This window comes from Physeter macrocephalus, chromosome 18 (genome assembly GCF_002837175.3).
Source record: "Physeter macrocephalus isolate SW-GA chromosome 18, ASM283717v5, whole genome shotgun sequence".
In the NCBI taxonomy this organism is placed as follows: domain Eukaryota; kingdom Metazoa; phylum Chordata; class Mammalia; order Artiodactyla; family Physeteridae; genus Physeter; species Physeter macrocephalus.
Window position 1 is genome coordinate 22,046,992 of NC_041231.1, and position 27,910 is coordinate 22,074,901.

The 27,910-nt window shown below is 43.7% G+C and overlaps 1 protein-coding gene across 1 annotated transcript in view; it reads right to left on the reverse strand.

Moving 5' to 3' along the window:
* GXYLT2 (glucoside xylosyltransferase 2) overlaps window positions 1–10,692 on the reverse strand; it is a 97,339-nt gene extending 86,647 nt beyond the window's left edge. The window contains exon 1 of the mRNA XM_024123741.2: window positions 10,418–10,692. Within this exon, the coding sequence (XP_023979509.1) occupies window positions 10,418–10,692 (275 nt within the window). The remainder of the gene's footprint in view (window positions 1–10,417) is intronic.
* Window positions 10,693–27,910: the final 17,218 nt, after the last annotated feature.

Sequence of the window (27,910 nt, forward strand, 5' to 3'; positions counted from 1 at the left end):
GTCCCCTGCATCGGCAGGCGGACTCTCAGCCACTGCGCCACCAGGGAAGCCCAAAATTGTTTTATAAATATATAAGTAATGCATATATTTATCACAGAAAAAAGTGTAAAATACAGACAAGCAAAGGCGGGCGAGGGGTAACCAAACCAACTTCATAACCTCTGTTAATGTTTTGGTATACCATCTTCCAGAGTTATAACCACTATATGTTGGTGTGTGTATATAAATATGTAAATATATAAAAACCTTTAAAGAATGGGATAATTTTTATAATCTGTTTATTTTCCCTTACAAATACGAACAATTTTCAAATTTAAAAAAAGAAAAGCGATTTCATCAAAGGGATCTTCTTCAAAGGGATTCTGGAAAGCCATCAAATACTTCAAATTTCAAGATTTGTTCCCAAGTACAGTACGGTTGTAAGCAATATGGATCTAGATGCACACAGACCTGGCTTCAAATTCTAGGTCTGCCACTTGGCTGTCCCATCTTGGGCAAACACTTTAACTACTTCTCACCCTCAGTTTCCCCATCTGTAAAAAGGGCTTGTTGATTCTAGTGGCTCTTTGCTTTTGGATTTGGTGTTTCTCACTAGCGTCCATCTCCAGGTGTTTCTGGTAAGAGCACCTCAGTTTTCTTTGGGGGAAACCACTGTTCTCAGTTCATGAGGTTTGGAAGGACTGAAGCATCCTCCCCCAGGTGCGGCCATCAGGGGTTGATGTGCATGTGATCCAAGCCAGGGAGGTTAGAGGCAGCCCTGGGACTCTTGCTGCATGAAGTCTTTCCCTTCAAGGTTACTAAAGGAGGAGGACTTAAGCCCAGATCCGCTGGAAATATCACATGGAAAAATCTGACCTGAGAGCGTGGCCCACACAGAAAGAAGCAGAGTTAAAAGATGGAGGCAAGATGGTCACACTTCCTGGACACACCCATGACTGAAGCTTTATCTCCTTTGCACATCACAGTTTTATGAGCTAGTAAATCCCCTTTTATGATTAAGTGATATCAGCTGATGAGCTGGGATTCCAGCACTCCAAATAAAAAAGAATTTGACCTATCCAGTAATAGTACCCACCCCTTAGGTTGTTACGAAGATTAAATGAAATAACGTGGTGAAGTGCTTCCTACGGTACCTGACGTGTTTTAAGTCATCATTAAATATTAGTTGTTATCATCATTATAATTAAATATTAACTTAGATGCATCAGAAGCCTTCATTTTTCTCCAAATATTTTATGTCCATGCCCAAAATGGGTGAGGCAGAACAGCAAAAAATTTATTTTAAGCGTCAATACTCTAAATTATTGCAAACGAGATTTGAAGTGTTTGTACATTTTTAAAAGTTCTCAGACATTAACACCGACGTCCATTAACCCATTCCTCCTGAGGGATGAAATCTGATACTTGAACACTAAGGCTTGTTAAGTTGGAACCAGTGGTCAGACAACCCGGCTCCTTTTAATTCCCGCAAAACTGGGATGAGGAAAAAGCAGAGCAAGGGTCCAAGCCCAAGCAGAGACACAGGCCCCTGAAGAGCACTGTCTGTGAACAAAATTCTGCGTTTTGGTGCCTGAGGACACCTCCTAATTCCTGAAAACTCTTCACTTACCCTCTGCTTTTCTAAGCTCGGAAACAATAGTTCTCTGCCCTTGAGTAGAAATCAAGCTACAGACAGGGCTTCCCTGGTGGCTCAGTGGTTGAGAGTCCGCCTGCCGATGCAGGGGATGCGGGTTCGTGCCCCGGTCTGGGAGGATCCCACGTGCCGCGGAGCGGCTGGGCCCGTGAGCCGTGGCCGCTGAGCCTGCGCGTCCAGAGCCTGTGCTCCGCAAAGGCCCGCGTACAGCAAAAAAAAAAAAAAAAAAAAAAGCTACAGACAGCCTGACTTCCAGGTCTCAAAGTCTCCAGAACAATCGCCCAACTCAACCAGAGGCAGTGAAAAGGGTCCTGTCCCATCTATTCCCCGAGCTTTTACTAAGGACCAGGACGCTGGGGTTAGGGTAGCATTCATTATATATATGTGGGAGCTGTCTTCATTTCCTCAAGACACAACCCAGGGAAAAGCCTGCCTAAATCCACATCTTAGCTCTGGCTAACATTTGCTGAGACCTTCTCGTGTTGCAGGTACCGTGCCAGCCTTTAACTCACATCGTCTCACTTCCTCGTTGAACTTAGGAGAAAGCCTAGATTGGCTGAGGAGCACTGATTCATTCAAAGCCACACAGCCAGTCAGCTGGATCTAGTTAGGATTCAGTTTCTAAATAATAAAGCAACCATGGACACTAACAGTACTCAGAACAGCACGTCACTTGCTGAGTGATCACCATGAGCTAGCCCTGTGCTTGGTGCTTTATGTGCATTATTCTAATTTTAGCTCGTTGGACCTCAGTTTCCTCTTGTATAAAAGGAAATCACGCTTCAGATGATGTGTTCTCTATTGCCTCCTATTTATGGAAAGCTTGGACTCTAAATTGTACCATGATGAATTTTTACCAGAAGATGACAGTCTTCCGTGTTGCTAAAAGAGGTCAGGGGGAGGGGCATCCAAACATCACCCTCAAATACACCACAGTCCCTCTTGGCTGCCAAAAAAATCACGGACTTCCAATAAAGGCATCAAGTCAAGAAACTCCACTTTCCAGGGGGCAGTTTTCGAAATTTCATCATATGAGATAAATCAAGCGCTGGGGAAGATCTGGAGGGGAACATAAAATGAATTCCATCTTCAACTGAAGCCTCTTATTTTCTTTTTTAAAAAAAAATATTTTAAATGGTGGCGAGATAGATATAACATAAAACTTTACCTCTTATTTTCTTACAGTAAATTATAACATGAAGAGAAGTATTTCCAAAGAAAACAAATCTGTTCTCAAATTTTCTTCCAAGGACTCTCACCTATGGAGTTTCTAGGGAGATGTGTCAATATGGCCATGACTTAAGGAATTTTCTAAAGGTGCTAAAAGCAGGTGCTACGTATCCACATCAGTCAGGACGTTATGGTGGTGAGTGACAGAAACTCAGTTCATGGAAGCTAGGACAGGGACGGGACAGTGGCAAAGGGCAGAAGCTGGCCTTGGGAACAACGTCAGAACCCACGCCCACCCCAGTTCCTGGATGTTGCTTCTCACCCCTCCAGGTCATCTTGGGTCCATGAACTCTCCATGCAGACCAGCTTTCTCCACCTGGAAGAGACACAGCTGCAGCCACTAGAAACAGTTTTCCCTTATGCTGTCTCTGACCCCAATTTTTTAAATCCCTAAAAAAAGGCTCTAATTTGGCTTAGGAACCTATCCCGGAATCACCTGCCACCTGGGACAAGGTCAGGTGCACAGAATGGCCACTCCAGGGTGTGATGGACCTTCATTTCCTGTGTGCCCCCAACAGACATTCCCCTCTCCATCAACAGCACTGAGGTTTTGATTTAAAGAACCATCTGGTTCTGTTAAGAGGATTCTGGATGCAAGTAACAGAAAACTCAACTCCAGCGTGGAAGAGAAGGGTCCGAGATAGGGCAGGCCTCTGGATCTGTGGATCCCAGGGCTCAGGACTGTCCCTCAAGGACCCAGAGTCTCCTTCTTTCTCTACTCTACTGCCCAGAGTGATGACTTCAGCCAAAGCTGGTTTTCTAAGGAACATGGTGACAACTAGGACTATTTGTTTCCTGGTTCATATCTAGAAGATAAAGTCTTTTGTCCAATAATGTAAAATAAGTCCTTTCCTTCTTATTCCGTTCCCTTCTTAATCAGGAGCTGATTGGGCCAGCTTGGGTCATGTAACACCTGTAGACCAGTAACTGCTGCCAGAAAAATGAAATTATGTCTTAGCCCTGGATATATAAAGTTTACACTACGACAGGGACGGGACTGTCATGGCAGGCTTAGACCATTGCCTGGAGGTACAGTTCACTGTCAGATTGGGGGTGGGGTAGGAGAATGGAGGTCAGGAGCCAAAGACAAGTCTATTACATCACCCTCCCCCCAGTGGTTTAGGTGGTCTTGGCTTCATCCCTAACTCAACCCTTGCTTGGTTTACTTCAATTAGCTAATCCCATCCCACCCCTCTACTCCTTCCCGTTTCCTCATCCACACTGTAGGCATTTAGACAAACCAAAGCCAACGAGATGGGAGAAAACTTTTGCTGGCGCTTCTAGGAAATAAAAACACTCCCTCATCCAGAGACGCAAGATGAGCCTGGAGCATCTTGTAGCGCCAGAGAGTAAGAAAGTGCTCAGAAAGGCAAAACTGAAAACAAAAAGCCGAAACACAGTGATGGGGGTCTACCAAAGGAGCAGAGCAGCCAACTGAAAGAGCTACTAATCACCCAGACGGAAACAATTTCAGCAACAAAATAAAGTCATACTGGATTGTAACTCAAAGTACAAAATCAATATCTACAAGTCCATCCTTATTTATGACTGAATAATAAAAGGGGTGAGAAGAAACACAACATCTCCCACACAAAAGAATTTCAAATTATTTATATAGAGATACTCCGCCCTCAAGGAGGGGGAACATAACTCCGCACTCCTTAGGTGGGAGCTGTGCAGTGACTTCCTTCTAAAGAGTAGAGTATAGAGAGGGCGGAAAGAGTAAGTCTAGAGTGAAGAAAGCTGACAAACACTAGCTCAGCCAGTGACCAAGGTCAACGTTAAATCATGTCGATAGTATATGCACTTGATAGGATGTGATGAAAATGGCACTTTACCTCTATGGTCTTCCTCCAGATAACCCATAACCCCAGTTATCACCATGAGTAAAACATCAGACACATTCCAACAGCGGAGTATCTTCTAAAATATCTGACCAGGGCTCTTCAAAACTCACAAAGTCATCAAAAACAAGTCTAAGAAACTGTCACAGCCAAGAGGAGCTTAAAGAGACACGACATCTAAATGTACTGTGGTGTCATGGATAGAATCCTGGAACAGAAAAAGAGCACTAAGTAAAAACTAAGGAAATCTAAATACATTAAACATTAGTAATAATGTTTAAGTATCACTATTACTTGATAACAAATGTATTATACCAGTGTAAGATTTTAATCAGAGAGGAAACTGGGTACAGGGTATATGGAAACTCTCTGTACTACATACTCCCCAGTTTTTCCACAAATTTGTTCTAAAAAATAAAACCTCTTAAAAAGAAAAACATTCCCTCCCTTGGAAGGATGTTACTATTAGAGATCCTTACTATTTTCCTAAAGGGTGTAAAATTGTTTTGAATATTATTAGATAACGTGTAACTTAATAATATAAGTAAAGTCTTGGTATCAATATAGTGCTGGCACAAGGGGGGTTGCTGCATTTACTCATTCATTAGTTCATTTGACAAATATTTATTGAGTACCTACTGTGAAATCATCTCTGTTCTAGGTGCCAGTGGTACATTGATTAATAAGACATGAAGCGTGCATGAAGGGGGGTGGAGCAAACAAAGTAGGATTTTCATACAATGATGAGTGCTATTTAAAAAAAAAATACGAAATAAGAATAAGGAGGTAGAAGATGATGGGCAGGGTCCTTTTTTCTAGGGCAGCTGGGAAGATCCCGCTGAGGACAGAATCTGAAAGCAGACCTGAAAGAAATGAGGGAGCTAGCCACACAAGGATGTGAGCAAAGAACATTCCACCACAGGAAAAAGTAAACAGTGCTGGGGTAGGAATGAGTGCATTTGAAGGCCAGTGCGGCTGAAGCAGAGCGAGTGAAGTGGGGAAGGGTAGGAGATGAAGTCAGAGAGCTAAACGGGCTGAAATCAAACAAGGGTTCAAAGGCCACACTAAGAAATTGAATTTTACTCTGTATGATGGGAAGTTAGGCACTGGAACCAGCAAAGTGACCCGGTTACATATTTAAGATGATTCCAGCAGCTGTATGGAAAATGGACTGTAGATGGCGCTAGAGTGGAAACCCCCAAGCCAGAGAGAAGCTACTGTAGTCCATGTGTCAAGCTATGGTGTTTAGCTCAGTGGTAGCATGGAAGGGGTAGATACAGTGGGATTGGGGTTGTATTTGGGGATAAAACCAAGAGGGCTTACTAACTGAATACACGGAGAGGGTGAAAGAGGGGTCTCATGGACCAATCAACAAAAATGAATTGGACAAGAATCAGGACTCACAGTGACAAAATATCAAAGATGGTCCCCAAGATCCGGAGATCCGTAATGTGTTCTGGGGCGACCAGCTAATTTTAGGATGGCCACAGACTTGGCATTTTGCTGTATAACATCATCCCTCTTTATTGAGACATTTATTCAGGCTTGAACCCTCTGAGAAGACTTATCTCAGAGACCAAAGAGAACTGCAGGAAGTGCTGTCTCTTGATGAGCAAATACGCACGCTTCCTCTCGGGGCAGCTCCAGAGGCTGCCAAGTATGTAATGTGTTTCTGTATTGTCTCCCCTCCCCCCTCCCCCAAATTCTGGGAGGGAAGCAACTCCATTCACCACTGCACACTGAGTATCTGCTCCAGGATACATGTGCAATAAACATTTGCTGAATGACTGTGGAATAAAATGACAGAGGTAGCCTAAGTCTCCCTTAGAAGCCATATTTTAAGAGAAAACAGCAATAGCCAGGCTAACACAGAGACAAAGAATAAAGTTCAGGAGGGGGTTGAGGCTGACTAATCAGTTGGAGCTCTAGGCTACAGCCAGTAAATGAGAAACAGTGATTTTGCAAGAGATGGCACAAAGGGATAAGCAACAGTCGTTGTTGGGATTTTGCAGCTGAACTTGTTGATCTCATCACAGGACCATCAAATGTCAGAGCTGGAAGAGATCTTGGAAAACTTGCAGATCGACCCACTCGTTTACAGATAAGCAAATTAGGGTGATATGGCTCAGGACTAGAACCCAATCCTCTGGACTCCAGATGCCAAATTCTTTTTCCTATCACACAGATGGGCAGTTATATTGAACTTCCTCTTCCGTACGCAGGCTCAAAGAGGAGTTTTCAGAAGCAAGCTGGAGAGACAGTCTTCTGAAATCCGAAGTCTATACTAATGTAAAATTCTCATTTTAGAATTCAGTTCCATGAAGAATAAATGATCCCTCTTGATAAACTTTTCCCCTTCTCATTCAAAGAAAATAAGGCAGCCCATCATGGTTCCCTTTTTGACATGGCTGCCAGGAAGGTTAGAGCTAAATTGAACACTTAATCCTCATAACAACAGTGGCCTCAGCGGTTAAGAATATGCCTGCCAAAGCAGGGGACACGGGTTCGAGCCCTGATCCGGGAAGATCCCACATGCCGCGGAGCAACTAAGCCCGTGCGCCACAACTACTGAAGCCCTCACGCCTAGAGCCCGTGCTCCACAACAAGAGAAGCCGCCGCAATGAGAAGCCCGCACACCTCAACAGAGAGCAGCCCCTGCTCGCCGCAACTAGAGAAAACCCACGTGCAGCAACGAAGACCCAACACGGCAAAAATAAAAAATAAATAGAATTCAGATTCGGAAAAACTAGTAATTAAAAAAAGAAAAAAACAGGGGCCTTAGTTTTTGACAAAAAGTACTTCTTTCCCACTCCTCTTTATGACGTTTCATGTTTCATAAGTATTTCAATGGTCTTATTGTATACGTCTCTGTTACTGTTAGTCGTCTCAAATTTGTTTTGGAAGTCAGCCAGGTCTAAATCACCAAAAAAAAAAAAAAACCAAAATAGAAGGAAGATTTCATTTCTCTTGTGCACTGGAACGGCTACTCATAGTGTGGTGTACGTTTTCAGATCCCACCCTTGACCTAAAACTCAGACCTTACCTCCCAGCTTTATATTTATAGAAAGGAGAGCCCACCACAGGACAGACTGCATACAAATAGCTAGTTATAAAATTGTAGGGTCTGCCTGCTAACTAGGCAAGTCCCTGGAAACTTCTCCGAAATGAGAACAAGATGTGGAAGGAGAGTGCCATGCTTGCTGTGCTGACGTAGCAGGATTTCACTTACACCAGGACCCTGGGGGGAGCAGTGCAGCCTGGTCTGAGGACGGTCAGCAGGTGGTGGACTGGGTCCCACCCAACTCCGCGCTTTCTGCCGACTGCTCCCCAGGCTCGAGATACAAGATCACGTACGTAGCCTTCGTCTCTTCTGGATTCTAGCCATGTAAAGAGATGAAAGCACTCATTTTCTGAAAACATGAGGCTTTCTTTTCCCTCCCTAAAATGAAATTCCTCCTAAACCACAAAAATTTAACCCAGGCAGGATTAGGAAAGCAACAAAGGCGTCCATGCAGAGATCTTTCCTCCTGCTTCCTTACTGCTCTGTCGCTATTTCTGTCCAGGTAGCAAAAGAAACATTAATAAGTCCCTGAAAATGTCAACTTCGCCAGAGGACGCTAGACTTTCATGTTTATGCATTCGAGCCTGAGACTTCCTGTGGCTTTTTTGTTTTTTCCTCTTTCCTGAGTTTGAAAATTTTGTTCTTTATTCTTATGGTGTTGCCCATGATTTCCATGGTAATCTAAGAGATAGGGTTAGAAGAAAAATGGCTTCAGGAGATACTGTTGCTCATGGAAATAGTCCTTCCCGAAAACAACCATTTGGATTCTGTTTATGATCTCTCCCGAGTCAGAGCCAATTTGTTCAGACAGAGACAAGAAGATGCTGCCCCAATGTTCCCAACACCTTGAAGGATGAAGACAGTTCCAAAAATCTATGATGTTTCTTCAGAAAAATTTCAGGAAAATCATGAATGCAGGCAAGCCTAGTGTATGACATCTGCATTAGTACGAAAGGGCTCAACCTGTACCAAGACTGCTGAGATCTGTATCCTCGTCACGGAACCTTGGACAAATTGCTAAACCTTGTGTAATATTTTCCTCATCTGTAAAATGGAGATAATATTAGTGCTTAATCGGTGCTTACTTCACAGAGCAGGCTCTCAAAGTTTGGTGTGCACAGAAACAAGAGGAGGGCTTGTTAAAACACATACTACTGAACTCAACCTCTTGATTTCTGATTTCGTGGGCCTGGGTGGAGGAGGGGACGGGTGACACTCAGCATTTCCAACAAAGCCCCAGGTAACTCTGGTGCTGCTGGTTCAAAGAGAACTCCAACAGAACCACTATCTAGGGTTATGGTGCAGATGGCATAGTTAATGAACGTAACCTAAGTGTTAATAATGACTATTTTAATGTACTGTGGTTAACACTATGCCTCGTAAAAAGCTAGCTGTGATAAATGGTGTCCATGCTAATCATCTTCCAAGTTGTCCCATCACCTTACAAATCGCAGCAACTTTGCAGTTAAACCGTAATAGAATCCATTACAAGAAACCTCAGTACACAGGAGGGAAAACCCTATTAACTTCCTAACAGAAATATCCGTACTTTAAAGAGTGAATACATTCAGAAGAGATTGTAAATGGTTCTAAATAGACTTAAAAGCAATTCTATACATCACTGGAGTTTTTTCCCCTAAATCTTGTCCATACCCATCTGTACATTTCTTACCAGGCAGAAGAGAAACAAAAGCTGACACAGCTACTTACTAGGTTTCCTGACTTTTCTCTCACTTACAGTAAAAGCGCCAAACCAAATGTAGTCATTACGGTGAAAAAGAAGTCTTCCACTCTTTTCGAGTAATTAAGGAGCCCAGCAAATGTGGACGTTGCAACTGGCAGTTAGAAACATCAACAGTCTCCAAAGGGTAGAGGAAACACAGGGCTACAAGACAAGGGGATTGTTAAAAAGCTCTCCACAACAAAGGAAATGAACGCAAATCCCTAACCTGCGGGTGTTCCAGCAACCCTAAGGCCAAAGATGAAAAGCTGTGGCGGGTTAAGCTCTGTGCAGATAAAGAGGATATCACACAGAATGTCGAAGGCTAAGTAAGATGTTTTCCTTGCAGGGCTCTGACGACACATGAGTCTGAAAAAGAAGGAGGAACAGGGAAAGCCCCACGCTTCCAAGGACAACACTTCTTAGTGCACTCAGGTCGAGCGCCTCTTCTGTTCTAAGCACAGGGGGAGATTCGCAGTTCAACGAGAGGCAGCCAGTACTTCGTAAACATCTAACTTTTCCAACTCAAATCAGATCTAAGTTTTTGGTAGAAATTCTCCAGTGAAACATGAGAGTTAGATAAAGCATTCTTGCATCGTGGTGGCTTTTGAGAAATTCGACAAAGGGCGCATGTTTGCAAGAAAGCAAAAAATAAAAAAGAGCCTTTGCCCTGACAGTTAAAAATGTACCATGCAGACCACTTTCCCTGACACTTCTTTCCAAAAGGTACGTGATGACCAGCACTGCGCTGTTAACAGGACTCCACGAAGGCGGTTTTTCATTTCTAGCGGGGAAAGAAATAAAAGTGGGCAGCCCGTGGGTGAACTTGGAGTTTGTCCCTCCAGCCCACAGCCTCCCTTGGACCGGACACGGGTGGAAGGAGGGAGACACGGGTCCGCGGATGGGATTCTGGGGCTGCCACGACTCACCTCGCCAACTTCTTCAGGCTCGCGGCGCCCCGACGGCTGGCTCGGGGGCGCGGACGCGGAGGCCGGCGCCGGCGAGCGCTCTGGCCGGCCCCCGGGAGGGCCCCCGGGCCCGGGAGGCGCGTGGGGGCCGGCGCGGGGCGGCGCGGCGGGGCGGACGCGGGGCGAGCGAGCGGCGAGGGGGGTGCGGCGCGGCGGGCGCGCAGGGACAGCCCCGCGAGCAGGAGAGCGGCCAGCGCGAGGAGGAGCAGCGCCGCCGCCTTGTTGCGGAGCTTCATGGTGCAGCGCGGCGGCGGCGGCGGCGGCGGCGGCGGCCCCTGGGCGGCGCGGCCCCTCTGCGCATCGCGGCGCGCCGGGCGGCGGCGGCGGCGGGGCAAGGGCAGCGGCGCGCGACGGCCGCCTCCTCAGCCCGCCCGCCGGGGACTGGGGTCCGGGCGGCCGACAGGCGAGCGGGCGCGCGACGGAGGAGGAAGAAGGGGAGGGAGGGGGAGGCGTGAGCCAGCCCGAGGAGGGGCAGCCCGCGCCTACCGTACTGTGTGGAGTAGCCGCCCGTCCGTCCGCCCACCCGCCAGCCGCCAGGCGCTCCGTCTTCAGGTAGGGCAACCTAAACACCTCTCACCTCCTCATTCATCCATTCATTCACTCATTCATTCATTCGTTCATTCATTCATTGTCTCCCACTCCGTTCCATTCCCTCGTTTACTTCCTCAATTCCCTCACTCATTTACCTACTCTCCCATTCCATCTTCTCTTCATCGGATTCTCTCATTATTCCATGCATTTGCCCCATCATTTATTTTTACCCATCCATCCACGCACTCGTGCACCTGTGCATACATCCAATCAGGCAGGGACATCTCTGTCCCGTTTTCCCAATGCAGGGCCTGGCACTTCGTGTGTACCTGTAGGATAACCACTCCAGACCCACGTTGTCTAAACAAGTTACAGAGTGAATTCTAGAGTCTGGGTTTGACATCTGACTCTGCCGCTCATGATCTAGGCTAGGTGATCATGAGCAAGTGCACAACTTTCTTGAGCCTTAATTTCCTTACATGCAAACTGGGATTGTATTGCTGCTCTCCTCAGAGCCGTTGTGTGGACATTACACTGAACAAAGCATTCGAAGAAACTCACACAGTGCCTGGCTCACAAGTGGTGCCCAATAAAAGCTCTGTGATAATTAGTGCAATAGAACAGAGCTTGTCATATATACATAAATGCACATTTTTTTCTTTCTGACATAGATTTGATATAGAGTAATATTCACAACCCAGTGTAGAAATGAATTCTTCTGAGACTTTAACAGCCACAATCACCAGATCAAGTTTCCAGAGTTTCCCAACTCTTCTTCCAGGGCATCCCCAATCATAAATGTGAAGCATGAGGACACCTCCTCTTATTATTCACCATGAACTGACAGCCAGCGTTCTATTAACTCTCTTTCCTGCTTGGCCACGGGACAAGGAACAGCAGTTATGACAGTGTCTCTGAGATTCTACAAGATTCCATGTTGCCTTATAAATCGTCTAAAATTCAGTTATATTCCGAATGGTTCTCATATTAGCCTTACATTTTAATTCTTTGAGATCCCATTGTATTTAAAGTTCTAGGAATGAGAATATTTAAACACCTGGAACCTCTGGCCAAGTAGACACCTAAGAGATGGCAGGATGCAGGCTCAAGGTGTGCACAGCAGATGTTGCAGGTGAACGAGCACAAGAAAATCCATCGATTTCCACTGAGGGTGAGGTATCGTCCCGCTAGGATGCATTTGGAATTGTGGGAAAGATGTTTTAGCTTGTCACAATAACTGGCAAGTTCTCCTGGCACATACTGGACCTCCTACAATGCTCAGGACACTCCAGCAGCACAAAGAATTGTCCTGGGCCAACTGCCAACATGGGGGCACTGTGGGGAAACACTGGGCTAGGCTAAAGCCTGCTGTTCAGGCCGTCCAAGTTTAGAAATGGCCACTATTATGTTAGTATGTGGCCCAGTGAAGCAAGATTTCCCAAACTCTGTCTTGCCACTTCCTCTCTTCCTCAAGGAGACACATGCAATGAGGATAAAGTAAGGCAAAGTGACACTTGGCTAACAGCTAAGGTTTTGGCCTCAAACACCAAAGTAGAACTTGGAACAACTAGGTTTGACCAAACAGAGGGCTCTGTTTTCTTTAACCTTGCTGAAACAAAGGAGAGGCCTGATTTATCTCCTTCCCCTGAGTCCTAATTCATGTTTTGGTTACCATTCTGATATCTAACATCATGGAAAAAAGATTCCAGATACCATATCTATGACTCATCCCATTTGTCACTTGGATGTCAAATATACCAAATGCTTGTGTATTTGTCCCCCTACCCCAGAAATCTGTTTCTCCCCTTGTCTGGATACTCAGTTGCTCAAGCCAGAAATTAGGTGGGAAACATCCTTGGTTTCTCTGTTTCCTCTCACCTCCTGTATTAGTTATCTGTTGTTGCATAACAAACCACCCCAAGTGTGGTGGCTTAAGATAATACACATACAACCTCATGATTTCTGTGGGTCAAGAATCCAGCACGGCTTAGCTGGGTCCTCTGCTTCACAGGCTCTCAAAAGGCCGTAATCAAAGTGTTGGCCCGGGGGTGGTGGTCTCATCTGAAGGCTCAACTGGAGAAGGATCTGCTCCCAAGCTCACTCACATGGTCGTCGGAAGGGTTTCAGGTCATTGGACTGAGGGTTTCTGGTCCTTGCTGGCTCTTGGTCAGAGGCTGCCCTCAGTGCCTTGCCAGGTGTCTCTCTCTATCAGAATCAGCACATCAGAAGAGCCAGAGAGAAAATGCCATCAAGACACTCAGGTAGAGAGGATTACACAAGGCCCTGAATACCAGGATTTCTAGGAGCTGTTTTAGAAACCTGCTTCCCTCACCTCCCATATCCAAAGAGTCAGCAAGTTCTGTTGACTCTGCCTCCAAGACATAATCGGCATCTCTCCACTTCTCTCCTGAATTGTCGATAGTGTTTGCTTGACAAGATCAAACCTTGCCCAATTCCTAATGGCCTTGTTCCCATAATATTTCACATAAGTTATTCCCACTCCATCCTCCACGACTCTGATATATATGAAGTGGCTCTTCTATGGCCTAGAAACTTTCTAATTGATCTCCTCGCTTTTCCCCATGGCTTCTTCCAATCCTTAAACCAGAATAATCTTTAAAAAACATAAACTGAATCCTATTTCTCCTTTGCTTACAACTCTTCAGGGATGGCAACAAATTTCTAGATATAATACCCAAGGCACAATCCATGAAAGAAATGATTGATAAGCTGGATTTTATTGTAATTAAAAACTTCTGTTCTGTGAAAGACAAAAGTCAAGAGATTCGGAAGACAAGCTACAGACGGGAAGAAAATATTTGCAAAAGACACATCTGACAAAAGACTGTTATGCAAAACATGCAAAGAACTCTTAAAACATAATAATAAGAAAACAGACAACCTGATTTAAAAATGGGCCAAAGACCTTAATAGATGCTTCACCACAGGTGATATACAGTAAGCGAATGAAAAGATGCTCCACGTTCTGTCACCAGGGTGGTCCAGTGGCTAACTCTCTGCGCTCCCAATGCACGGGGCCCGGGTTCGATCCCCGGTCAGGGAACTAGATCCCACATCCCGCAACTAAGAGTTTGCATGCTGCAACTAAAAAAAGATCTTGCATGCCGCAGCTAAAGACCCCGCATGCTGCAGTGAAGATCCCATGTGGCACAAGTAAGACCTGGCACAGCCAAATAAATAAATAAATATTAAAAAACAAACAACCAAACAGTGAGATACCACTACACACCTGTCAGGATGGCCAAAATCTGGTACCCTGACACCACCAAATGCTGACGAGGATGGGGATCAACAGGGACTCTCATGCATTGCTGGTGGGAATGCAAAATGGTACAGACAGTTTGGTGGTTTCTTCACAATGAAACACACCCTTAACCATACAGCCAGCAGTCACACTCCTTGGTATTTATTCAAAGGAGCTGAAAACTTATATCTATACAATAGCCTGAACTTCAGTGCAGGTTATTACTAATTAGTTATTAGTAATTCGTAATAGCAGCATTAATAGTAATTGTGGGCTTCCCTGGTGGTGCAGTGGTTGGGGGTCCGCCTGCCGATGCAGGGGAGCCGGGTTCGTGCCCCGGTCCGGGAGGATCCCGCGTGCCGCGGAGCGGCTGGGCCCGTGAGCCGTGGCCGCTGGGCCCGCGCGTCCGGAGCCTGTGCTCCGCGGCGGGAGAGGCCACGGCAGTGAGAGGCCCGTGTACCACACACACACACACAAAAAATAGTAATTGTGAAAACTTGGAGGCAACCAAGGTGTCCCTCAGCAGGTGACGGATCAATAAAGTGTAGTGCATCCACACAGCTGGATGTGGACTTTGGGTGATAATGAGGTGTCAATGCATATTCTTCAATTGAACGAATGTACCCCTCTGGTGCCGAGGTGCTGATGGTGGAGGAGGGTGTGTATAAGAGGAGACAGTGCGTGTATTGGAATTCTCTGTAGTTTCCCTTCAATTTTGCAGTGAACCTAAAAAATTGCTCTTAAAAAAATCTATTCTTTTAAAAAACAGGTTTGGGATGTTTCACTCAAGTACTCTGACTCTACTGTCTGTGTTGTTAACCATGCCCCACAGAGTATAATGTATATATGTTGCTTGAACAAAGAGAAGGCTGTGAAATGACCTCTACAAGATGGTAGCCAATAAATACCTCAGTGGGAAGGACAGGAGGTTTGGGTTTATGTCTGTATCAGTTAGAAGGAACGGAAGAGAATATCTGACTAACTGTGGCTTAATCTATGGCTTTTCCAACTTTAATGGGTGGACAAATTATCTGGAGGCCTTGTTAAAATGTAGATATCAAGGTAGTGTATCTGAGCCATGGCCTGAGAGCCTGCATTTCTAATAAGCTGTTAAACATTGTTCTAGCTGCTAGCGGTGATCCAGCATTTTAAGTAGCAAGGACTTGAATAACAAAGACATCTTTATCTTACATAGTAAGAAATCCAGAACAGATGGAGGACAGGGGTGGAAGGAAATGTTTCCACTGGATACCTACTGTGAACATTTTTGTATTTGTCTTTTGGTGAGCATAAGAATGCATGTGTGTTGGATATATACTAGGATAGAAATTGCTGTGCTACAAAGTAGGCATAAGCTTACCTTTAGTGGATGCTACCCAACAGTTTTCCCACCGGATTTTATCAACTTACCCACCTACCAGTAATGCATGAGAGTCATGGTTGCTAAACGTCTTTGCCAACATTTTGTTTGTTTGTTTGTTTCATTTTAACCACTCTGGTGGGTGTGTAGTGGTATTGTGGTTTTAACTTGTATTTCCCTGAGGACTAATGAAGTTAAGCGTCTTTTCATGTATGTATTGGCCAATTAGACTCTTATTTTATGTCTTTTATGAAATATCTGCTCCAGTCTTTTGCTCATTTTTCTGTTGAGTTGCCTTTGATTGATTTGTAGGATTCTCCAGAATCTGCATAAAGAACCCTTATCAATAAATATAGTTTCATTTTTAAATGTAAATCTTTGGTTAACTTGGCATTTATCCTGGGTGAGTATGGGCCCAACTTTTTTTTTCTTTTTCAGGTGGTTTTCTCAACACCAATACTGCACAGTCCATCTTTCCCCCATCAATTTGAGATGTCGCCTTGGTCATGTGCTGCAGTCCTAGGTGTATTTTGAGATATTTCTGGGTTTTCTATTCCATTCTGCTTGTCTGTCTCCCGTGTGAGAGTGCAATTTTAGGTACTTAGCATTAAAACATGCTTATATATCAATCAGGATGAGTCCTGTGGTTTTAGAGCTTCCCAGGCTATTTTTATTTGTTTTTCCATATGAACTCAGAACTAGTTTGTCTCATTCTAAAATTAAAAAAACAACTTTATTGGCGTTAAGACAAATTTTTAAATTAACTTACAACACATTAACATCTGTACAATCTTGTTTATCCAATCAAGAGTGATTAAGTGTCCCTTATTGGTTCTAATCTTATTTGGTATCCTTCAAGGATGCATAAACTTTTGATAAGCATAACTGAGCAGGTGGGAAAATGAGGAAAATCTCTGAGGCCAAGAAACTACAAAAAAGTAAGAAACCTGAGAGATTATTCAGCACTGGAGTCAAATTTTTCTTTGGACAGAAAATAAAACCTAGAGCCCACCCAAGCAAGGTATGAGGTTGGAGAGGGAACACTTGAATAAACCGGGTCCCCCAAAGAGTGGCTGTCTGACTCTAACAGTCACAGACTATATAAAGCATCACTCAGCTGAGCAATAGCGCCTTATCAGGCCCATCCCTAGAATTCTCAGGGTCTGGGGCAAGAGTAAAAATGGAGACCCACCATTATAGCACAGAGAACTCTGCTCAATATTCTGTAATAACCTAAATGGGAAAAGAATTTGAAAAAGAATAGATACCTGTATATGTATAACTGAATCACTTTGCTGTACACCTGAAACTAACACAACATTGTTAATTGACCATACTCCAATATAAAATAAAAATTTTTTAAAAAATGGAGACCCACCTACCATATGCTTAACAATTTACAAGTTATAAATCAAACTAACCACTGTCAAATGACATATGTTCTATGCTCCTGCATGGCAAATATGTTTTTGTTTTTTTTTTTTTGGCAGTACGTGGGCCTCTCACCGCTGTGGCCTCTCCCGCCGCGGAGCACAGGCTCCGGACGCGCAGGCTCAGCGGCCATGGCCCACGGGCCCAGCCGCTCCGCGGCATGTGGGATCCTCCCAGACCGGGGCACGAACCCGCGTCCCCTGCACCGGCAGGCGGACTCCCAACCACTGCACCACCAGGGAAGCCCGGCAATATGTTTTGATAACAACCTTGAAGTCCAGAAGGAACTTTAAGATTTCTACATGTATGCCTGGGGGTGATAGAGAGCAACTACTCAGCCCCAGCCTTGAGCTCCTCCCCTCCTCCCTCCACCCTGGCCCATGCATGGGCACCCCTATCCATAGGTCTAAGCTTTGTCCACTCCCCTGCAAACAGCTGCCCTTTGGCCACGCTCAGGTCCAAGGGCGTGTACACTAGGGGCAGTCTGCCCTCAGAAGGACCACTCAGGAAAAGGCCTGCACCAACCCTGGAGATGGGCTCAGGAGCATTTAGATAAGGAATCACAGAGTCTTGGCTATCCAGAGTGTGTTCTACAAGGAGGAGGGTCCAGGGCTCTGGATGGGCACTGCGTGACAGGGGCCAGAGTGGGTCTCAGTAAAACATGGGCCCCAGCAGGAGCCACTCTACCTGTGGTTTGAGGACAATAAAGGTCCTTGCGCTGATGACGCGATTTCTCAGCAGAAACTGGAACGGACTGTACAGCTATGACATAGGACTTTGGATGTCCCCGTAGATGGTAGTATGGAGAGACGACCATGACTGAGGATCACACAGGACTGGACATTCCTGCACGTGTCTGTGTAACAGAAATGACTCCAAGCATCAGATGCCCTCTCAGACCCACCCCACTCTACTCAGTTCCGTGATTTTTGGAAAACTTCCTAGAAATAAAATGACACCTTGGGGTGAATTAGGGAGGAAGAGAAAAACCTTAACCCCTTGAGTTTACCTCAAAGAGATTAAAGAAAAGCTCTGAAGTGACTGAGTTTACCAAAAATTGACAGGCAAACTGCTGCTAGAGAGAAAAATTAAATTCAGATATGGAAAAATCAAAGTTACATTTTTTGGTACCTGAGTTGAAAGTTCATACCTAACACGGATTGTACTGGTGCTTTGTAGGTACACTAGGGGTTTTTTTTTGTTTGTTTTTTTGTGTTTTTTTTTGCGGTACGCGGGCCTCTCACCGTTGTGGCCTCTCCCGTTGCGGAGCACAGGCTCCGGGGCCATGGCTCACGGGCCCAGCCGCCCCGCGGCATGTGGGATCCTCCCGGACCGGGGCACGAACCCGCGTCCCCTGCATCGGCAGGTGGACTCTCAACTACTGCGCCACCGGGGAAGCTCTACACTAGGGTTTTAAGATCCATCTACTTTTGAGAACAACCTGACTCACAGTTCATGACCATCTCATCACAGGGACAGGAGAAGGAGTGCAGAACTCCCATCTGAATAGAACGTGGTGGTCGTGTGGGGGAGTAGAAGATGATAGACAAAGAGGGACAAGAGGGGACTATTGATATATGGATTCCAAATAAGTAACCCCAAGGCCTCTTCAACCAGGAGTTCTCTTGGGGAACTCAGAAAACAAATTTGCTATTAAAATGTGTGAATTTTATCTAAATTTCCAGGATACACATATTAACTAAAATTAGACTTCTGAGGATTTTTTGTTGGGGAACTACACAAAAAGAAACCAGATAACATTGAAGGAAGACTAATGCTGCTGTGTATTATCATGCTCTAGTCAGCTCTGATTACAGCAGGATGTTATTGGGATTAAAGTCACTTGATGAAATAGAGTAGAAACCTAAGAAATGATTCTAGAGAATATCCATCTGTGCTGTGCATTAAAGAATGCTTTTTAAGTCAGTGTGAAAGGATGATTTTGGGGTAAACAAATGCCAAAATACCATCAGGAAGAAATAAAAAGTTGAATATAAACAATAAACCATAAAAGAGCTGAAAGAATACAGAAGTAAATAGTCTTACGAATTTAGTTTGGAGACAACTTTTGTGAGCATAGCCAAAGTCATTGTTGTTTATAACGGCCAGCAAATTGGATGTAACTGAATTACCTAATCATTGAGGTCAGATAAATTGTGGTACCTCAATTCAATACAATGTAATTCACATAGAAAGGTTATTCATGACAACATTAATTTAAAAATAAGCTATCAAGGGACTTCCCTGGCTGTCCAGTGGTTAGGACTTCACCTTCTAATGCAGGGGGTACAGGTTCGATCCCTGGTTGGGGAGCTAAGATCCCACATGCCTTGAGGCCAAAAAACCAAAACATAAAGCAATATTGTAACAAATTCAATAAAAGACTTTAAAAATGGTCCACATAAAAAAAAATCTTAAAAAAAATAAGCTATCAAAAAAGTAAGTGCAGTTCAGTCTTATTATAAGAAAAGTCTATATATTTAGCAAAAAAGTGTAGAACATTTACAGTCTGGTTACCTCTGAATGGTGAATTTATATTCTTCTTTATGTTTTTCTGTATTTGTTTATTTAATTAAACAATCCACAAAACTCCCAAAACTTCTGTGAGACTTCTCTATACTAAGCAATCCTTACTACTTTTAAAAATTAGTGGAAGCAGCTTTATTCATGATAGCCAAAAAGTGGAACCAAGCCAAATGTCCACTAACTGGTTAATGGATAAACAAATATGGCATATCTATACAATGGAATACTATTCAGCAAAAAAAGGGAATTAACTATTGATTCATGTTACAGCGTGGATGAACCTCAAAAACCTTATGCTATGTGAAGGAAGCCAGATACAAAGGACCACTTATTGTATGGTCCAATTTACCAGAAATGTCCAGAAAGGCAAATCTATAGAGAAAAAAATGTAAATTATTTGTGACCTGCAACTCAAGGCAGGAAGAAAGATTAATTGTAAATGTAGAGAGATTTTGTTGGGGGGGATGGGAATATTCTGGAACTAGATTAAAGTGATGATTGCACAGCTCAGTAGAAAAAATCGCTGACCAGTACACTTAAAACAGAGTGAATTTTATGAAATGTAATTTATGCCTCAATAAAGTTTTTTTTAAAACTTAATGGAGGGCTTCCCTGGTGGCGCAGTGGTTGAGAATCTGCCTGCCAATGAAGGGGACACGGGTTCGAGCCTTGGTCTGGGAAGATCCCACATGCTGCAGAGCAACTAGGCCCGTGGAGCCACAACTACTGAGCCTGCGCGTCTGGAGCCTGTGCTCCTCAACAAGAGAGGCTGCGACAGTGAGAGGCCCGCGCACCGCGATGAAGAATGGCCCCCGCTTGCCTCAACTAGAGAAAGCCCTCGCACAGAAACGAAGACCCAACACAGCCAAAAATAAATAAATTAATTAAAAAAAAAATCTTAATGGAGAATTTGGTGAAAATTCACAGCCTAAAAGGTTTAGAGGTTTTGTTTTGGTTTGGTTTTAACATGGAAAGAGAGGATGAGGAAAGAATGATTAGAGACTTTACAACTACAAAGGGAAGAATCTGGCATTAAACACTACAGGATCTGTCCAGATATTTACCAGATATTTAGGATGGATATACCATGGTGTTTTTATTTATTTATTTATGTCTGCGTTAGGTCTTAGTTGCTGTGCGTGGGCTTTTTCTGTATTTGCGGTGAGCGAGGCTACTCTTTGTTGTGGTGCGCGGGCTTCTCACTGCGGTGGCTTCTCTTGTTGCAGAGCACAGGCTCTAGGAGCACGGGCTTCAGTAGTTGTGGCATACGGGCTCCACAGTTGTGGCGCACATGCTCTAGAGCGCGGGCTCAGTAGTTGTGGCTCACGGGCTTAGTTGCTCCGCGGCATGTGGGATCTTCCCGGACCAGGGCTGGAACCCATATCCCCTGCACTGGCAGGTGGATTCTTAACCACTGCATCACCATGGAAATCCACCGTGGTATTTTTTGATGCCAGGAGAGAAAGCTTATCTAGATTGGGCACAGAATCATGATTCTATTTCCTTAGCCAACTGTGGGCTCCTGGAGAAAAGAAACTAAGTCTTAGCCTTGAGTATTAACTTTTGCTACCAACTTGCTGTGTGTCCTTCCCCCAATCACTTCATTTCTCTGAGTTTCAATTTCTTTATCTTAAAAAAAAATGTGGATTGTACTAGATGGGTTTTATAGTCCTGTTCAGCTGCAGAATTACCTTCCTTGGCGTTCACCACCCTTACCAATTTGCCCCAACCTCTTTTCCAATCCTAATGCTTGTTGCTTCAGTTTTTGTATCCTCCACATCAGATAAGGTGACCCGGTTCCACCCCATTTATGTGATTTTTCTCCCAGGAGCCTTTGCTCAGGCCCCAGACTTATCAGAAATGAGGGTTTTCTAATTGTTCCAACCCCCATGCATTTCTCTATCTCTGGATCTCTCTGACTGAATTTCTACACTGTATTGTCTTTCATTGCTATTCCATTTATCCATTGCTGCATTGCAAACCTCCCCCAGACCTACCAATGTGAAACAATAATCATTTTCTTAGGCTGACAATTTTGCGAGTTAGAAAGTAGGGCAAGCACAGCGGGGATGGCTTGTCTCTCTTCTGATGTAACTGGGGCCTCAGCTGGGGTGGCTCAGATCCTAGAGGTGGGTGGGATGGAGCCATAAACCTAGAGCTGTGTTTCTGGCTGACAGTGAGATTCCTCTGTTCTTCTTCATGTGACATCTGCTGAGGCTTGAATGGCCAATGTGACTTCTTCACTCTTGGGAATGGTGCCTGGGCTGGGATGGCGGAGGCAGCTAGGGCCGGCCACACAACCTCTCCATGTGGCAGGTTGGGCTTCCCCGCAGCCTGGTGGTCTCAGGAGTAGCTGGATTTCTTGCACTGTGGCTGGCTTCCTTCAGAGCCTGCATTTCAATAGTGCAGTTGGAAGCGGCAAGGTTTTTTTATGACCTGGCTCTGAGAAGTGATGCAGTGTCGCCTCTGCTGCATTCTGTTGGCTCCACAGGGCCAACCCAGATTCACTGTGCAAAGGGACCACACAAGGGTGTGATTACCGGGAGTAGTGGCTCATTGTGGGAAGACACAGCTTTGGAAATTGGCTACCACAACTGCTAATCCTTCTGTGTTTTATTTTGATAGCTAAAGTTTCAATTATTTGAAGTTAGAGATCATTTCTTTCATCTTGTATTATCTCCTCTCTCTCCTCTTCCCAGATCATCAAGAACAGAAACATGTGTCTTATAGATGGTGGACTAGAGGTGGGATAAGCTCAGGGGTCCCAATCCTGGCTGTGCTACTTATAAGCCATGAGACCTGGGCAGTCTTTCAACCTTGTTAAGTCCAAGTTTCCTCGTCTATAAAATGAGGGTGCTGGTGATATAATGGCTGTTTCCTCCTAGAGCTGAAATAATGATATTGTTTGCAAATCACTTGGAAAAATGGCTCCTATGTAATAAGTGACCAATAAATACCATCTATTATTGTTGATTACATTTATACCATAAATTTATGATAACTTGGGGGCAGTATTGCCCAGAGGAAAAGGAAAGAACCCAAGCATTATTTTCCTGGGTGAAAAAAAATTCCATAAACTATGATAATGAAGGCAGCAGGCTCTGTCCCGTTGGCTGGAGACGTCTGATGCCGTGAAAACGTAAGTTTACATTTTCTTATTTCTTCATGTCTCATATAAAGAAAGAAGACATCTAATTGGCTACAAATTATGACTTAAAAAATCACAATAAAAAGGTTGTTAAGTACTGAAATGACCAAGAAAAGCAAGTGTAAATAAACAAAACCCATAAGGAAAAGATATTGATTTGAAACGAAGAAAATGTCAAGGTAGGAGAAGAAGTGTAAATAAATTGAGGGATGAATGAACACTTAGAAACTATGCAAAAACCAGAGTGCAGAATGGAGCAAAGCCAAGGGAGAAGATTGGGAGAGGATTCAAGGCTAGGTCCTTCATTATGTACCATTGACAATGACATAATTACTATCTGCATTTCAAATGCTATGGCCTCTAGTTGAAAGGATTTATTCTTATTTAGGAAAAAAGTGACTAATGTGAACTCTTCTGGGAAAATAACATAAAATAATCCAGTTATGCTATTTCAATTTTACAGAGAAGTACTTACAATGAGTTTACAATACACATAACCAACAGAAATTGTTTCAAATTGCAGGGGGACCTATTTTTCTCCTCCTTAGAGCTCATAGTTTTGCTTAGTATTTTCTCCAAAAGGCTGGTTTTCTTCTGCGTGGCTGCAATAATCAAAAGGCATTCAGGAAGAAAGAGAGTCCTGGCAACAGTTTTTTTTTAAATATAGGCAAAATCATGGCTTCAAGACCGCTTGGTGAGGAAATGCCAGGAAATGACACTGCAGAAAAATCAAGAAGTAGGCTGTTGAGTTAATTTTAGGAATTTCGATATTGAAAGCAAGGTGGGCATCCCACTCTGTTTGGAAGAGTAGACCTGTAGCACAGACGGCGTCTTAGATTGGAGCTCCTGGAAACAGACTCTAAGGAGGACCATTGAGTGAAGGTGGTTTTAGGAGGGATGCCTTGGGAGATATACCTGTAAAGAGAAAGTGACATTGGACAGAGGCCCGCAGTGCCATTGCATCCAAGGCCTCTGCCAATCCTGCAGGGAGCTTTGGAGCCGGGATGGCTTGCAGAGTTGTCCCATCTGAGGCAGTGAGCCAGACCTTTGTATCCTGCATTAGCCTTTTGGAGGTGGGTAACTTTGGACAAGGCAGTTTTCTGCAGTCAAGGGCAATGCCCTGTGAGGGACACGGCTATGAGCCATCAGCAGCCTATATTCCCAGCATCCAGGGGTGAGTCAGCTCTTCTTATTGTTTTCTAGTCATGCACAGAATTTCTTTTATTATATATTGATTAATTACATACAGTAAGGTGCCCAATCTTAAATATGTGTGTGGCTCTATGAATTTTACGTAGTATATATCCACATAATTCCTACCCAAATCAAGATATAGAGTAAATATTTCGCACCCAGCAGGCTTCCTCATGCCTTCTCCCAGTCAATAACCATCCCCACAAAAGTAATCATTATTCTCACATCTATGACCATAGACTGTTTTGCCTGTTTCTGAACTTCGTGTAAATGGAAACGTCTAGTATGAACTCTTTTGAATCTGGTCTCTTTTTTCCTGACATGTAAACGTTCTTTAATAACTCTCTTATCTGAGTGATTTTATTACTTAGAAAGGCAGAGGGTATCTGTTTTTTGGATTTACAATTCTTTTTTCACTATTTTTAAAAAATTGAAGTATTGTTGATTTACAATGTTGCGTTAGTTTCAGGTGTATAGCAAAGTGATTCAAATATATACATATATTTAAACATATAGATATATTTTTATATATGCTTTTTTCAGATTCTTTTCTATTATAGGTTATTGCAAGATACTGAATATAGTTCCCTGTGCTACAGTAGGTCCCTGTTTTTTATCTATTTTATACATAATAGTGTGTATCTGTTAATTCCAAACTCCTAATTTATCCCCCCCCCCACTTTCCTCTTTGGTAACCCTAAGTTTGTTTTCTATGTGAGTTTATTTCTGTTTTGTCAATAAGTTCATTTGTATCAGTTTTTTAGATTCCACGTATAAGTGATGTCGTGTATGTGTCTTTGTCTGACTTGCTTCACTTAGTATGATAATCTCTACGTCCATTCATGTTGCTGCAAATGGCATTATTTCATTCTTTTTTATGGCTGAGTCATATTCCATTGTATATATACCACATCGTCTTTTGGATCTGGTCTTTTTGACTTAACTTGCCTATGCAATTCATGCATGTTGCGTATAACTTTAGTCCATTCTTTCTTACTTCCGTTTAGCAATGTTGAGTGAATATACCACAATTTGTCTATTCTACTCTTGATGGGCATTTGAATTGTATCCAGTTTGGGTTGTTATGAATATTGCATCTCTGAGCATTCCTGTACATGTCTCTTAATGGACGATTACCACGCATTTCTGTTATGTATCAAAGAGAGGAATTGTAGGATGCTAGGGCATACATACGTTTAGCTTTAGTAGATACTGCCAAATAATTTTTTAAGGTGGTTGTACCAATTTACAGTCCCACCACAATCTTTGATGCCAAAAGAGCTGGGTAGAAATTATTTGTGCGTGACTGACTAAAAACATGTTCACTATAAATTAAGGAAAAGATTAGTTATGCTAAGGATAACAGGATTATAAGAGCTTTTTAAAAAGTAACATAAAAATTTGTGTCATGTATTCTCCACAGATATTGTAGATACTTTTATCCAGTAGCTTTGAGGGACTGTAAGGAATGTTAAGGGGTTCCTCAAGATGTGCACATAGGTCAGGTACCTTCAACCTATTCCCTAGAAGCAGAACCGGAGACAAAGATTCAGATGCATGGGATTTATTGTGGGGTGTTACTCAGGGGAAACCTGTAAGGGAGGAAGTGAAGGACAGGGAAAGGGGAAGTGCTGAGCAAAGATATGGGCAGGGAAAATCTACTCTTGGCCCGATCCCTTAAGGAATTCTGGAGCGTAAGCCACACTGGAGTCATCTGCCCTTTAAGGCAGTCTTCTTACCCCATACCAGTCCTCACGGTTGTGGTGGTAATTACTTCCGGGAGCCTCCCACCAATCTAGGGCAGTCATTCTCAACTGTGGACAATTTTGTCTCCTAAGAGACGTTTGGCAAAGTCTGGAGGTATTTGTGGTTCTCACCATAGCAGGGCTGGTATTGGCATTGAGAAGTAAGAGGCCAGGGATGCTGCTAAACATCTCACAATGCACAGGTGGGTCCCCCACAGCAAAGAATTATCTGGCTCCAGATACCTGAGGTGGAGAAACCCTGGACTAGAGAAAGTCTTTGGAGAAGAAGTCATCCCCAGTGTTTGCAGCCAGTGACAGATGGGCTCCCCAGTTCCATAAAGAACATCTGGGCAGGGCATCAAAATAGTACCTTCTGTAGATGTCTTTTAGATATACAACATTAAACAATGAAGGAAGTTCATGGGATTTCCCGGGAGGTCCAGTGGTTGGGACTCCAGGCTCCCACTTCATATGGTGCAGGTTTGATCCCTGTTGGGGGAAGAAAGATCCCGCAGTGCTGCACAGGGCGGCCAAAAAAAAACAAAAACAATGAAGGAAGTTCAAAATGCAGTTTGGTTAGCATTCCCCTGTGATCTGCATTTCATCTAATGGGATGGGACTAGCATCTTGAAATATATGTTGCTAAGCCCTTAGCTACACACTGCACAAAAATGTCCGAAACAAAACAAAACAAAAATACCCTGGGATCAGCTGTAACTGTTTTAGATTTTCTTCAGAACTTTACTGAGCTTGTATACAATTGGAATCAGGCTAAATCCTACCAGAAATACCCATGACTGTGCTATATTATTGCTAACACTGTGCTCTTTTAACAACTGTAATTTGAATGGGCTGACGGATTGGTGCAAGGATCAAAAATAGTTGTGCTTAACTATAAAGGGGTTTAAAAAACTTTGGAGACATCACCAGCGTTAGATTCATGGTCTGCTCTGTCTGTATCCTGTTGGGACCATCCCTTAATCCTCTTTTACAATCCAGTATTTATCTGTAAGTTATCCATGAATTCATCCAAGCCCTCTTAGAATCAGTTTATAACTCAGAATTGCAAAACTTAGGATATCTAGTCCCATTGTATGTAAAAGGATAATTGTTTTTCAAACTTCAAAATGTGTTATCTAGTTTGTATTCCAACTTTGTATTTTTATTCTAGTTTTGTGATCTATGCTTATGATTTTACTATTGGTTTCATTTTTTTCCTCTCTCAAAATGAATCATCACCTTGTTCACTTCTTAAGAATTAACAGTACTAACAGTGGTAAATAAGAAGGATATAATTATGCTATAATATTCTTGACAAAAAAGTAGTCAAATTGAAATATTATAATGCTAAGTTAGGTGGAAAAAGTGAAAATAAGAGTGTGATACCATTTTTGTTTAAAATCGTTCTGTACTTTTTATGAATAGAAAGATACATTTTATGAATTTTATGAATAGACTGAGTCTGAAAATATGTATTCTAAAATAATAACAGGAGGAGGAAAACAAGATGGCGGAGTAGAAGGACGTGCTCTCACTCCCTCTTGCGAGAACACCAGAATCACAACAAGCTGCTGGACAATCATCAACAGGAAGACACTGGAACTCAGCAAAAAAGATACCCCACATCCAAAGACAAAGGAGAAGCCACAGTGAGATGGTAGGAGGGGCGCAATCACAGTAAAATCAAATCCCATAACTGCTGGGTGGGTGACTCACAGACTGGTGAACACTTATACCACAGAAATCCACCCACTGGAGTGGAGGTTCTGAGCCCCACGTCAGGCTTCCCAAGCAGGGGGTCCAGGAACGGGAGGAGGAATTCCTAGAGAATCAGACTTTGAAGCCTAGTGGGAATTGATTGCAGGACTTTGACAGGACTGGGGGAAACAGAGACTCCACTCTTGGAGGGCACACACAAAATCGTGTGTGAATCGGGACCCAGGGCAAGCAGCAGTAACCCCGGGGGAGACTGAACCAGACCTACCTGCTAGTGTTGGAGGGTCTCCTGCAGAGGCGGGTGGTGGCCCTGTTTCACCATGGGGACAAGGACACTGGCAGCAGAAGTTCTGGGAAGTACTCCTTGGTGTGAGCCCTCCCAGAGGCTGCCATTAGCCCCACCAAAGAGCCCAGGTAGGCTGCAGTGTTGGGTTGCCTCAGGCCAAACAACCAACAGGGAGGGAACGCAGCCCCACCCATCAACAGTCAAGTGGATTAAAGTTTTACTGAGCTCTGCCCACCAGAGCAACAGTCAGCT